Below are 14,347 nucleotides of genomic sequence, written 5' to 3' on the forward strand. Positions count from 1 at the left end.
TCAGCGGCGCGGGAGCCGGCTCCGCGCCGCGCTGCATTTGGAAAATAGAACTCCAGCGTATTTTTCACGCCGGCAACCGGCGGTGTCTCATTCAAATGAATGGCAAAGTAGCACGCTAGCTTTAGCTGTGGTGAGGGTTTTGAACAGGACTGGCCGCGCACGCCGACGCTGTCAGTGTGCAAGGCAGAGAAAAGCACGCCGGCCAAAACTAAGCAGAAAGACCGCGTCCGTCCTGCGACCGTTCCGTTCCGCCTTGGTATGTTTTGGCCCTAAGCCCTCTTGTCTCAAGCCTCTTTGATCTTGACTAGTGAATAGTGAATGCCTTCTTCTTCTCTACACTGACTTATATATGTTCCCATAAGCACTTGCATTAGTATAGGTAGGTAGCTCCCCCTAGAGGTGTTAACCATAAATGTTAATACATGTAGTCTGACTACCACAAGACCTAATTACTGTAGGTCTACATGTTTTTCTTTTAAGGATAACTTGCAACTGTACGAATGACAATTTTAAGTAGGCTAGGCCTAACTTCCCCAACACCAGCAGAACTGTAGGCTAGGGTAGGCCTACAATCAATTTAATGAATTGTGTAAAAATGAATCATAACCAGGGAACTTCTACATAGCCTAGGTTAAATAGCTAATGCTGTAACATGGTAATGATCGTAGGCTGTTTACTTGTCACACTAAAACATGTAGTAAGTTGCGTCCTTTTCTCCACATATGTTGGGGTGGAGGATGAGGTGTAATGTAGCTGGAAGGCTGTGTTAAATGTGAGCGTAGAACTATGTGCAACTATGTAGCAAGTCACAACGAGCTTGCAACTGTATCAAGTAATGTAATTACTATGTAACAAGCATTCAATTGTAGCATGTCATTTAAGAATCACAACGATGTGAAAACAGATGGAGTCTCATTTTGAGATTTTAAAACGTATGAACACGATGAACTAGGCTACATTTTCATTATTCGTCTTTTCTTCCCCTTTATCTAGGCAAATCGGGTTCTACCGTAGACATCTGCAGCTACAGAAACCAATATAATAATAGCGTAGATTTGCATCTTGTGGGAATGGCTGGTTGCGCTTTGGAATTACCTTCCTGTGTTTTGCGGAACTCTCTATAGTCACGTGCTGCGGGCTTTCGACTCACTTGTTGCGAAATGACACCGGAGTACCCCGTCCCTTATGTACGGTGAGCTCATGTGCAGAATGGCGGGGTACATTTTCATAACATTCATGCTTGCCGCGGTGCATACAGCTCATATAAACCATGTGTTTTCACCAGAAGGTATGTATGGATATTACCAGTGAGTGACGCATTTTGATTTACTCTCGCATTCTGTCTAGCCTAATCATTCGCTTTAATCTTTACATTTGGGTTACGGGAGCTAGCTGTGTGTGTAGCACACAGCCCAGCAGTAAAAATTGTGCTTTGTTGAGTTCTGACCTACTATATATAATACTCACTCTGCCCTTCTGTCTTCATGTCCTTCAGATGAGCTCCACTTTAAAACATGGATGAGTGAGGTCAGTCCCTACTTCAATGTTTTTTTTTCCCTTCTTCCTTTGATTCAGGACATGGGCCACTCCATTCAGGCTAATATTTATTTCTCTTGCAGAATGAAAAGACTTATACAGAGCCACCTGAATACTATCACAGGTTACAGGTCTTCACACAGAACAGGAGACGGATCTTGCAGCACAATGCAGGCAGACATTCATTCACAAGTATGTCACACTAATTCAGCCTTGTTAGGGCACAACATTTTTGTGCTGCTGCCATGCAACTCGCAATACAGTTGTCAGTAGGCCTATTGCTCATGAATGTGTGGATACAAGCGTTTTGTTCAATCTGTGTGTCTGTGTGTGTGGCCTTGCTTCCATACAGTGGGACTCAATCAGTTCTCAGATATGACCTTTGCTGAGTTCCAAAAGGCCTTTCTCCTTCGTGAGCCGCAGGTAAGACCATACTGTCAGTTAGTACTTTTAATTTCTTCACTAAAGCCAGAAAAATCCTGCTGTTTACGCTGATATCCCATCACCCTTTGCCCATTAACATGATTACTGTACTAATATACTGTGTGTGCACCCATTGGTCAGGTGATGTGGGCAACAATTAAATAAGCACCGGTCATGGCTAAATCCACATGATCCATATATCAAAGCAACTTGGTTCTCCCACACTGTTATTACCTGTGAACCTTTGAGTTCCTGCTAGTAGCACCCTCTCTCCACAGAACTGTTCTGCCACTGCAGGAACCTTCTCTGGCCAAGCAGGGCCCTATCCAGACTCTGTGGACTGGAGGACCCGGGGGAACTATGTGACTCCGGTCAAAACACAGGTGTGCTATGGTGCTGTTATCCATGTGAAAATCTGTGGAACAGATCCAACAGATCCACACTTGTATGGCTCATTGAAATGCTACGTGTGTGTGTGTGTGTGTGTGTGTGTGTGTGTGTGTGTGTGTGTGTGTGTGTGTGTGTGTGTGTGTGTGTGTGTGTGTGTGTGTGTGTGTGTGTGTGTGTTCCGCAGTGCTGCTGTAAGAGTGTAAGCCTGTCATCCTGTCAATGGCCTCTTCCAAAATATTTGTCTCTTGGACTTTTTACTTGTCTCTTGGATACAAATACAAGTAATGAAGTGTGTGTGTGTGTGTGTGTGTGTGTGTGTGTGTGCGTGTGTGTGTCTGTGTCTGTGTGTGTCTGTGTTTGTGTCTGTGTCTGTGTCTGTGTGGGTGTGTGACACCTGAATATACTGTAGGGTCACTGTGGAAGCTGTTGGACCTTCTCCACTACTGGTTGCCTGGAGTCAGTCACAGCCATCTCTACAGGGAAACTCCTGGACCTGGTAAAGGCATCATACATGAAGTCAACACACAGACAAGTAGACATACATGGGTTTTCACAGCTGAGAACATTCAAGCATTGTGTCTGATTTCAGGCTTGAGGTGTTTGACTGCGGAAAAAAACAGCTGTACACAAAGAAAGTAAAACTGTATTTGATAGGAAAATGCTAGGATGTTGTCATGTAGGTGCAGATCAGCCTAATAAGCAGAATCCCGCCATAGAAGCATTATGCTAATATGGTAGCTTTGCACTTTGGATGTTTATGAAAGCATATTTCAGGAAGTATTTAGTAGCTATAGTTTGTCATGATATAATTTTTGAAAGTGTCAGCCCTGGGTTTATAATGCTACATTCTTTTTGTGTTTTGTTTTGTTGTGCAGTCAGAGCAGCAACTGATAGACTGTGCCCAGGACTTCAACAATCATGGTTGCTTTGGGTAGGCATCCCTACACACATTTCCACAACTGTACAGTGAAAAACTATGTCCGCAATTCTTAAACAACATTTCAGATGAAGAAATGAGGTCAGCATGTAGTTCATGTGCTTGAATGTAAGCAAAAGTAGAGAGTTTAACTTCCACAAAACAGGTTCCACCACAGTGTTTACATGATTCAGCATTAATCAGCCCATGATTCTTAATATTTCACAGAATGTAAATGAATGATTTGATACGTTGCCACATGTGAGTGACACACATTAACACATGTTCTGCATGTATTTAGCGTGCTGTATCTATTTTCCATTGCAGAGGGCTACCCAGCCAGGCATTTGAATACATCAAATACAGGGGTGGTCTCATGACAGAAGATGATTATCCCTATAAGGCACATGTGAGTATATATGTTGGTCAGAACAATATTTCGAGGCCCATACAGTATAATTACACATTATTCATATTTATATGCCTATACATTTTTGCTGTTGTGTTCCCTTTTTAGCAGAACACTGAGAAAAGTTTGAGTTAAACATCTGTGTTTGTCCTTTCATTGCAGCAAAGATTCTGTAAGGTCAAGCCAGAACTCGCAGCAGCATTTGTGAAAGATGTTGTCAACATAACCAGGGTAAGTAGTCATGGGCAACATATTTGATTGTAATTCTTGAGAGATCTGAACACACTGTTCACATTCTCAGTGAGGACTGATCACACACCCAGTGAGAGAGCTAGATTATGTGGAATGGAGGAAATGCTGAGTTTGCCCATCTGAAATGCTAGAGAGGAAATGGTTAACATGGTGAATGAGTCAGAGAGTCCAAAATAGCCTTTTTGTCACAGCTGATGAAACCAAGTTGAGAATTACTTTGATAATTCAAACTAAGGACACTAAGAAACAGTTCAGTTTAGCACACGTATGTAGTTTGTTTTTAAATTAACTACGTTTTTTCATGACTAGTTACTTCATTAAGACACACTGTTTCATTGGAAACTATTATCAGTCTATGATCTGACATTGGTTCTTGTGTCTGTACGTTGTATATGTCTGCATATTTATGTCTATGAGTTTGTGTTTGATGTGTATACGCAGTACAAAATGGAGTGTTAATTCAAGACTATTCTGAGAAGATATGGTAACATTTGATTATTGTGTTGAATTAAACTCTTTGTTTGTTGAATTCACACTGTGAATTCTGGATTAGCACTGCATTTAATACTGGGTATGTGTGTTTGTATGTGCAGTATGATGAAATGGGTATGGTGGACGCCGTGGCCAGGCTGAACCCAGTCAGCTTTGCCTACGAGGTGACGGCTGACTTTGTGCACTACAAAGACGGCGTATACAGCAGGTGTGGCCAATCACAAAAACGGAAACAAGCTGCATTTGTATTTCACCCCAACTGACACTGACACACACACACACCACTGGCAATAACTATACAGCCAATTTTCCAGTGTTCATGCAACATCTTTAGAGAGTACGATTTAACACTCACAGTGTTGATCTTACTTACACCCCAGGTGTTGAATCAACTCTAAATAATAAACAGCTTAACATTATGACTGTAAATTGCATACGTTATGTTTAGATGTCAGTAGGTTGTGTATTAAATCCAGTGGCGGGATCTAATGTGTGTTGTCCTCCATTACATAGCACAAAGTGTAAGAACACCACGGAGACGGTAAATCACGCAGTCCTGGCTGTGGGCTACGGGGAGCAGAATGGGACACTCTACTGGATCGTCAAAAACTCCTGGGGCACGGCATGGGGCAAGGACGGGTATGGATCAATTATTGTCGTCTTTTCCACAGATCTGCAGTAAACTAGCGGTCAAACCCATCTCATTCTAATCTAATTGAACAACAACGATAATGTAACAAAATCCCAAATCTAGTCAGTTCATTTACTGTACTTGCTGTCCTATTTGAATGAATTACTCTGTCGTTGCACTTGTTTGTGCTACATGGTTGGTCTGTAGTTTAGATTTTCTGAAGTGTTTCTGATGCTGTTACTCCTCGAACACATTTGATATTCTAATGTGTGTGTGTGTGTGTGTATGTGCGTGTGTGTTTTCTCTTGACAGCTACTTCCTCATTGAACGTGGGAAGAACATGTGTGGGCTTGCAGCTTGTTCCTCGTACCCACTGCCATTAGTATTGTGATGACCTTCTCCCCATTATGGAGGGGACATTTAGTGTACACCACAATAAGGGAATACCTAACAGCAAAGAAACCTCTTGAAATAAGCACTTTAAAGTAGGTGTTTGCTGTGGATGGTGTTAATGTGACACATGATTGTACTGTACATGTTCATACCCGGTGAGAGGTTTCCTCAACAGCAACTGACACAGCAACCATTTTGAGGCCACAAATGTCAAATGAGCCTCTTGATAATCAATACAAACATGGATGACAACCAGATGACGTAGATGACTCTCAGAGAGGTAACACCCATGCCGTTTACACCAAGAATATACATAGGTCCACACCTCTCAGTGCCCTATAGTATGTTCTAATGATGTGAATTTGTAACATTGTAAATTATTTCTCAGTGTGTGTGTGTGTGTTTTATTTTATTTTATTTTGTTTTATTTTATTTTATTTTACAAAATAGTAATTGGCAAACCATGTACCACTAATCCTAAATTCATTTGTGGGGTTAAATTGTATGGGACAAAACTTCAATAAAACTTGATCAATTGTGTATTCTTTTGTCAGTGGACATTCCTGAAGATTCCTGAATATAATTGTAAAAATATATATATTAGAAGTAAGTGACAGAAATTGACTGAAAAAGAAATGTATGATTCCACAGTAATAATGTTGTTTTTTGTCAATGTCAGGGAAGCAAATTACTAAGTAGGCCTGCAAGTAGCCTACTGCATACGTTTTCAAGGGTCATTTTGCACCACATCTAATTTACTTGGTCTCTTGATTGAGAATATATTTAAAGTTTGTAGCTTACTGATAACATTATTTGTAATGGTGGGATGTTTTACCCAGAGCCGTTTATAGAGACTCTGGTTTTACCCAGAGCCGTTTATAGAGATATACGGCTCTATATACGGCTCTGGTTTTACCTGGACCAGGTTGCCATCTTGTGGCCTTTTTAAAAAACGCATATGGGGGACATGCGCACTATGCACTGTTTCCCTAATTATGGACACAGTTACTGCCAATCAATTTACTTCACTCGCAGAGAGTGTAATCGTATTGTTTAAAATTGTTGCCACAAGGCTTTTCACCATTCACTCCATTTTCATCCACTACATCGCACACACCAGGATAATTTTACACTTAAAATGAATGGCATATAAATCCAGGTGAACCAATCGACTTGTTTGGTCTGGCAGGTATTCAAAACGGGAGTGGTCTGTTCTGTGAAACCAACTCGTTTCCTGGATTCTGCTGTTTACGACCATTTAACACCACTGTCCTATTTTGCCGTTGTGTGAGAAATATGAACATAATTTCTCCTCCGACTTAGGACACAGGACGTCTGCTCCATTTAGTGCGCCACAGCTGATTTCACCGCTTCCCAAATTGAGCGCATTGGATGACGCATCGCTGACGCCCGTGTAGTTCTGCACTTGACATGACATCTTGTTGCGTTTGGATCTAGCACTACCTCTAGTAGTGCTTCTCGGCATAACATTATAAGGTAGCATACATTTCAAAGGTCAAATGCCTATTACACGTAATGAGATACAGCTATGGTCGCGTTGGAAGCGTTGTCTAAACTGACTTAAACTTGATTATTTAAGGTCCATGGATTATGTCTTTTCGGGCGGGAGGCGATGATGTATAAAGTTTTGTTTGCACTCATCCCCCTGCTTCCATATGGATTGCCTGCATGTACGAAAAGTTTGGAAACGAGTCAGGATACAGAAGATATCACCAACTCAGGTAAACGAAATGATCACTCATTTCTGTAGACTTTACGGGGCATATGGGCGACTTCTAAAGCTCACCCAGACGAAGAGGTATGTAGCTATACAACTTAACGTTTTAAACCATTAATTCAACGATTGTGTTTATCTTGGCTTTGTTTTAGTGTTTGTGGACGGGGAGCAGGCCAACAAGTTCATAAAGCGCCACCTGCTGCTGAATCGCTTCGACTTTGAAATCTTCACTCCTGGCAATTTGGAGAGGGAATGTAACGAGGAAGTGTGCAATTACGAAGAGGCGCGGGAGGTCTTTGAAAACATACCAGAAACAGTTGAGTATTTCCTTCTAAAGCTGCAAGAAATTGAACATATATATTTGTGTTAAGAATTCAAAACGCGCGTCAAGTTGTCACTAGGTCAATCTATGGCATTCAGTGAAGGCCTAGTTATACTGCCCTGATGATTACAACCTTTTATGACAACGTATTGTGTAACAAGTAGCCTAATTCTGTGAAAATGTAATTCGCAGGACAAATTCTGGGCGAAATACACTGGTAAGTCACAACAGGCCCCCTATCAATGACTCATTCATGATCAGAAGTCAACAGTTTCATTATTACATGTCTTATGTGGGAAGGGCTGTGTCTTGGTAGGCCTTTGCTATTATGTTTCCATATGACTCACTCTCTTATCTCTCTATTATTGTCTATAATGCTGATAGCCCAGGACTCACAGGCACGCTTTGATGTGACTGCACTATTGGTTGGACTGATAGCAGGTGCAGTCGCACTTGTTATTGTGGGCCTGCTCATATGGTATGGCTGTCAGAGAAGGGCAAAGGACGGCGCTAGTAGCAGAGGTGCTCCTGCCAGGTAAGAATAAACAGTTAACACACATGGGGCTATTCCAAGAACATGGTTAAGTGATAAACCTAACCAAGTTAACCTACAGGAAGTGGTAAACCCATTACCTGAAGGTTCTGAACCAGGTTCTTGGAATACCCCAATGATTCCAAAAGCATTTGGTCATTATTTGGTACCAGTGGTCACACAATTCATCAGCTAAGATTGCTGCTCCCAGAACCTTCAACTTCAGCTTCACTGTGTCTGTGAGAAAGCCCTTTCGTCCCAGACAGAAGTGTCAGTCTCTGAATCAGAAAATAAAATCTGTGCCGCATTTTCACACAAGTCATTTAACTGAAGTTGCTGGTCTACCTGTCATGAGTGTTCATTACGACTGACTGATTCAGAACTGGTTGGATCAAAGTTGTGGTAGGGCTACTGCTTTTACTCTGATCATTTGGCACCTCTGGTTTCAGGGTAGTCAGTTGGTAACTGAAAGCGTGAAAGCCCATTGGGAAATTCCAACTCCCATTGTCATTGTGACACAGCACTCCACAGCACACAAGTGAACACTGCACACAACGAAATTGCATTTATGCCTCACTCGTGCAAGGGGGAAGCCCTCAGTGGCGGAGCAGTGCGGTGGGACGGTACCATGCTCAGGGTACCTCAGTCATGGAGGAGGATGGGGGAGAGCACTGGTTGATTACTCCCCCACCAACCTGGCGGGTCGGGAGTCGAACCGGCAACCTCTGGGATGCAAGTCTGACGCCCTGACCGCTCACCCATGACTGCCCATAACTCCGTTGCACTCAGCACTTTATCCTCCCCTTATGGGAATCTTTCACCGCATGAAAACGTGACCTCCAGTTATCTAAAAACATTGCCACTTTGTGCATTAAGCTTATGATTAAAAGTACTACATTTCCAGTTGAAACACTCACAAGGTTAAAATAGATTTTCATTTGTTGATACCACACAATCAATCACCCAGTCTGTATGTAGTTTCTACGGTTTAATTGGATGGTAGTTAGCTGGATAGTTTAGCTGAATATTTTAAACGGATTGTTGGGTATGACTTATTGTTTGAAAGTAGATTACGATATAGTTTTTCGTGATGAACAAATACAGATTTTATCACAACTTCCCCATATCTCGCATACCAGATTAATTTGCTTCAGGTCACTTTGTCTATAATAAAACCATCGGAAAATCAGAATTTTATTAAACCCAAATCATTCTAACATATTTTTGGTCAACGTAACTTCAGTGATTGAAAAGATTAGGCACGGTCAAGATAAAACGTGATTTGGGGTGTGAGTACACAAACTCTGTCAAATTAAAGTAGAAGAAAATCCACAAACAAGCTCATTCTCATTGATCGTCACACCTTGCCAATCAGACAATGGCTTGGGCTGAAACATGTCTTTGGGCATGGTGTAAATAAATATAGAATAAGTATTATTAGCTTATGAGGAAAGTTTCTTAAAATCAACTTGAATGAATAGTCCAAGCCTTGTCCAGCACCATTTGCATGGCATGCAGCAAAACTCATTATGTTTTATTTAACTTCCCATTTCTGCCATGTGAGCAATTTCATATGCCCCAAGCTGCTCTTTGGTATTCACATGAATTTTGACCTTTATATAACCTCTTGTGCAATTAAAGTGTTTATGAAACGAAAACAAATGGTCATTCCCATTAAAGCCTTGTTTTTTCTGATAGCATCGATGAGACTTTGAACCCAATCATCCTGGAGGAACTTGTGAAAATGGCAACTCAAAGTGTGAATTCTGTGAAATTTGGTGTGACTAATGAGCTGGGCTGTGACATCAAAGAGGGGAGTCCCTGGTTTGCTAGTATGGCGATGTGAGAAAACAACACACATTTGATGGACCCACATCTTATAAAGGAACCAAAATTCTGATACAAACATCAGCGTGTCGAAAAACCACACATCCAACCTCATGAGCAAAAAAAAAACAGCAGCACAAATCTATTTCAGAGGCACTGATACATCTGCAGAAAGTGACATGTCTGACAGGTGAAGTGACGATTGTTGACATAGCCTGACAGTTCTTATGTTTATGGTTACGGTTGCTAAGGGCGCTTTGCCATGACCCAAAGATGACATGGCGTGTGTATTTGTTGACAAATGGGGGGCATTTTGATTCAATTGCGCGATATAGTGTAATGTGTCATGTAGGCTACATGCAAAAATATAATCAACTAGAGAAAAAACGGAGGTATTAGGCTATTGGAAAAACACCCTATATCGCCTGAGTCCTCAGCATATTTTTAGCGTTTATCATTATTATTATTTTTTTGTGCTCAAAGTCACAGGCGTTGCGTGTCCCTCAGCCTGACTCTGAGGACGAGGTGTGTCCAAACATCAGCCACACATGCACCACAATACTAAAAACAAACAATCAACGCTTCAAAGTAGGCCTACGCTATGTGCATCTCCGTTTATTCGCTAAGCAGTGTAGCCCAGTCTGTGAGTTGGCTGTCCTCGACCGAGAACACCACGCTGATGCGCGGATATCCTCCCAAAACCAATATATTGACCAGTTGAATGGCAATCAACAAAAAGTGCATATTCCGAGAGCATTCGCAACGGTTTGGCATGTAATGTGCATTACCCTTTCCTGAAAACAACATACAAAGCAGATGGACAAGGTAAAACAGGGGCAGTTTCAGTCTGCACGCCGGCGATGTCAATTGTTGGAACTGCTTGAGGCAATAGCATTCTCTTCAGTCCAACCATGCCCGCGACCTCCACATTTGTGGTGAAGCACAAGGGGTGGAAATGTGCCAAGCACAACAGTGACCACAAGCTTGCTTCAAAACCACGCATTGGATCCACAGAGCCCTAGCTTGATTTAGCCTTCTCCTTGTTGGCCACAGTTCCATCATTCTTCACAGAAGGGAACTTGTGCAAAGATATTCCTTCTGTCAAGTAGCCATTTTTGCAGCTGGCACCGTTCGGCTCTCCAGCAACACACTGCTTGACACTGCGCTTTGTTTTGGTACTAGCCGCCATTGATCTGAACAAGGTGGAATGAGGTGAACTCACCCCTTCTATGTCACGCATATCATTTGCATAAAATTTGCATGTCACCAAAAAAACACTTTTTGGGAACGTTTTAACATGACTTTTAGGACAAAATATCACCCAGACAATATCCCATTTCATTCACAAGGCTTAGAACTTTCAGAATCTGTCCTGGAAATGGTCAAATTCCTTTACTTTGTTTTCGTTTCATAAACTCTTTAAGACAGAGGGTTCAGCTACGTTAACATGACATACGCCACCTGGCTATGTTTTGCTAAACTACACACGAGGGCTTTTCGGTTTCCTCACACAACCATCTGAGGACTGTGAAAATCAGAATAAGTTTTTAACAAATGAGACAATCAGCATGGCGGGTGGGGATGAGATTTTTCATAGATGGGCAGCATTGTGGCCATAGAGGTAGAAAATAACACTAGAGGTGACCCCGCGACCGTTTTACAGCAATATGTAGCGGCCATTATCTGTAGGTAGATCAGAGAAATGGAAATTAACGGAGAACGAGGCTCACCTCTGTCAAAAATGGCTTAATCATGTGAAAATGTCCATCAACACACTATACAAGGACAATATTTGAAGTGTGTCGCTAACTATGTTCATAAAATACATTATTTGATCTTTAAATGTATTTTATCGACTCATATGATTTCAGTAGATATGTAGCCTGACATTTCAAATCTGGTCTTTGATTAAAGTGTTACTTTATATTTACACAGTTTTAGTTAATTTCTTGACAGGGGTGGGCGTGTTCTCCATTGACTTGCATAGCCTGAAAGTACCTACACTACCTACGGAAGTTGGGAAGCTCCAGCTGCCATTTCCCAGTGCTGTCGCAAATGGCTGTGTCCTCTCTAGTGTTATTTTCTACCTCTATGATTGTGGCTCTTCTTCCACCTGTTGTTCTCTGCTGCATCCTGGGTAGAGTTCAATGAGTGGCTGAAGTGGCATGTCAGTAAAGATGAAGGAAAGATTGTTTTATCCAATCACCTACATAGATTTTTGCTAAGTAGCATCTTCCAAAAATGTGTCTGTTGTGGGGGGTTCCCAGATGGTATTGTGAAGACGAAGGCTAAACATACCAGCTGGGCGAGAGTCGGTTTACAACTACCTCTGTTTGGCATGCAAATCTTTGAACACACACAGCAATTATACTTTCAACTGCCTGTAACTTCAGTGCTGGCACTTTGTGCATCTGCTTAAATATTGTGTTAAATTGTATTAATACCAGTGAAATTGTGGCAGCCCCCCCCACAAATGTTATGTGTCCATCTACTGCTAAGAACTTTCCATGATGTGCTGACTGACAATACTCCCAAAGTAATATTTCATTCCCTTCAGAGCACAAGGCCATGCCCGCTCGAGGAGTGCTCGGAGGAGCAATGCCTCCCTGATCATTCGAAGGCTGGAGGAGATCTCTCTACAGCCAGTGGGGCCGCACTCGGCAGAGGATGGGGATGCCCCAGGCTTGCCCTCGTACGAGCAGGCCATCGCAGGCTCTGGAACCCATGACCTCCCTCCTCCCCCATACCCTGGGTAAAACTTTAAAGCATAGACACAAGCCATGTCTGTGGTTGTGGAGCACCTTAAACACTGGCAATATGCTTAAGCATTAAGCCTATGACGTAGACAGCCAGATATTTCAAAGATCATTCTGCTTCATCATGTACTGTTTGTGGCTATTGTATTGACACGGGTGGAATGGGGTGGGTCTGTGCAGCGCCCGCTCTTTTGTGTGGTCCGTCCAATCAAAATGCGTGTTCACTTGACTGTTTAAGTAACAATAGCACAGATTCTCTACGTTCTAACTGGCTTGTTAGTCACTGATGATAGTAATGGTAATAACAATCTTTACCTGTTTATGTTGCCGTCTGTCTGTGTCTCAACCTAATGTGCTGCCAGGATTCGTTTTTCATCTGGCTGTTTCCACATGTCCTTAGACACCTGTGGCATGTTGGTTTACAATAGCCAGTGATGTAACTCGTAAAAAAAAAAAATGCTGATACCAGCTCACTTTTGGTCTGGGGGTTAATTTATTTAGGTCAGTGAGTAAAATGTATGTTGTTTTCAATGTTGACCTTTGAATTTTTATGAAAGCCTCTTTTGACTGTTCACAGATCAAGACCGGGAACCCTTCGACGATAGCGTCCGTATGTCTTAGAACTGGGGGGATTTTTATGACTGGGATCCTGATCAATGTTCGAGATCTACGGCTATGGACATTCGCATTTTTTCTCTCCTTTTTTTTCTAAAAGAATGTACACTGGCATTTATGTGGCAATTTTTTATTCTCCTTTGTGCTGCTAAATGAGATTTGAATTTGAATTTCCAGTTCTGTTTTTAGTTGAAGTTTAATGCGAAAGTGCTTGCACACATGAAATACTTGATGCATTAACAAATGCTCAGGGAGTACAGTACACGCATGAAGTATTTTTTGAAGGCAGTATAAATGTGATTGTTTAATTGTATTTTATTATGTGCATGGAAGGATAACAAACTGTCTTTCACATTGACCTCAGCAGGGATAGTAGCATAGTTCATTTATTGTTGAGTAACTGAAAGTAAAGACAGAACACTAAAGTAGTTTATGCCTTTAGACCATCATCTGTAGTTTATGCCTTTAGACCCGCATCTTCTGTAATGTGCATTTCAAATATTGGAAGTGGGTATGAATATGTTCAGGTCATTTTTTTAACGCAGCAAAAAAGAAAATGACACAAACAATTCTTTAATTTTCTTTACTCATCTAAAAATTACAAATGAACGAAGGACCAAACAGAAACATAAAGTGGTAAATTGTAGGCTTAATGAGACTATATCCTGATTTTTTTTTATCTAGGAGGAGGCTATTTATTGTGTGTGCAATGTTTTCTGGAATCAATGTGAACGGGCATGGATGCTTTTTAGAACAGTCATTTGAGGGCAAGGTTGTTGTCTTGTTGTTTACTTTTCTTTGGAAAATTGCATAGACCTATGCTTTTTATTTTTCTTCCGCTTGTTCTGCCAAATGATTTGGAAATCTCAACAGACTGGTGACATGAACACTTACTTTTTTCCCACCACAGTTTTATAAATATAGACTGCAATAGCACAGACTGCTTGTTTCAATGAGTTTTTTTCTGTTCTTATTTTTGTCTAAAATTTATTCAGCCTGGATACCTGCCCTACATAATTCAGATATGGCTATTTTCCATACACTCCAAAGATCCCTTAGCCGGCAAAGAATGTATTGCTGATTTGGGCTAGGGCCTATATTTTTTTAGCACCACC

The 14,347-nt window shown here is 41.5% G+C and overlaps 2 protein-coding genes across 3 annotated transcripts; both read left to right on the forward strand.

The window, feature by feature from the left end:
- Positions 1–1,151: 1,151 nt before the first annotated feature.
- LOC134438262 (pro-cathepsin H-like) lies at positions 1,152–5,982 on the forward strand. Its single transcript, XM_063187775.1, has 12 exons — positions 1,152–1,288; positions 1,496–1,527; positions 1,620–1,728; positions 1,889–1,959; positions 2,238–2,342; positions 2,759–2,845; positions 3,225–3,280; positions 3,593–3,674; positions 3,837–3,905; positions 4,520–4,626; positions 4,932–5,057; positions 5,362–5,982. Exons 1-12 carry the CDS (start codon positions 1,186–1,188, stop codon positions 5,438–5,440), a joined length of 1,026 nt encoding a protein of 341 aa, XP_063043845.1. The 5' UTR covers positions 1,152–1,185; the 3' UTR covers positions 5,441–5,982.
- Positions 5,983–6,634: 652 nt separating this feature from the next.
- Positions 6,635–14,172, forward strand: prrg4 (proline rich Gla (G-carboxyglutamic acid) 4 (transmembrane)). Of its 2 annotated transcripts, XM_063188500.1 has the most exons (7): positions 6,635–6,939; positions 7,043–7,184; positions 7,333–7,496; positions 7,695–7,719; positions 7,887–8,037; positions 12,419–12,613; positions 13,195–14,172. In XM_063188500.1, exons 2-7 carry the CDS (start codon positions 7,076–7,078, stop codon positions 13,220–13,222), a joined length of 672 nt encoding a protein of 223 aa, XP_063044570.1. In that variant the 5' UTR covers positions 6,635–6,939; positions 7,043–7,075; the 3' UTR covers positions 13,223–14,172. The 2 variants fall into 2 exon arrangements, with proteins under 2 accessions (XP_063044570.1, XP_063044571.1); XM_063188501.1 differs by lacking the exon at positions 6,635–6,939 and having other exon boundaries at positions 6,963–7,184.
- The last annotated feature ends 175 nt before the right edge of the window (positions 14,173–14,347 follow it).

This window comes from Engraulis encrasicolus, chromosome 22 (assembly GCF_034702125.1).
Source record: "Engraulis encrasicolus isolate BLACKSEA-1 chromosome 22, IST_EnEncr_1.0, whole genome shotgun sequence".
NCBI classification, from domain to species: Eukaryota; Metazoa; Chordata; class Actinopteri; order Clupeiformes; family Engraulidae; genus Engraulis; species Engraulis encrasicolus.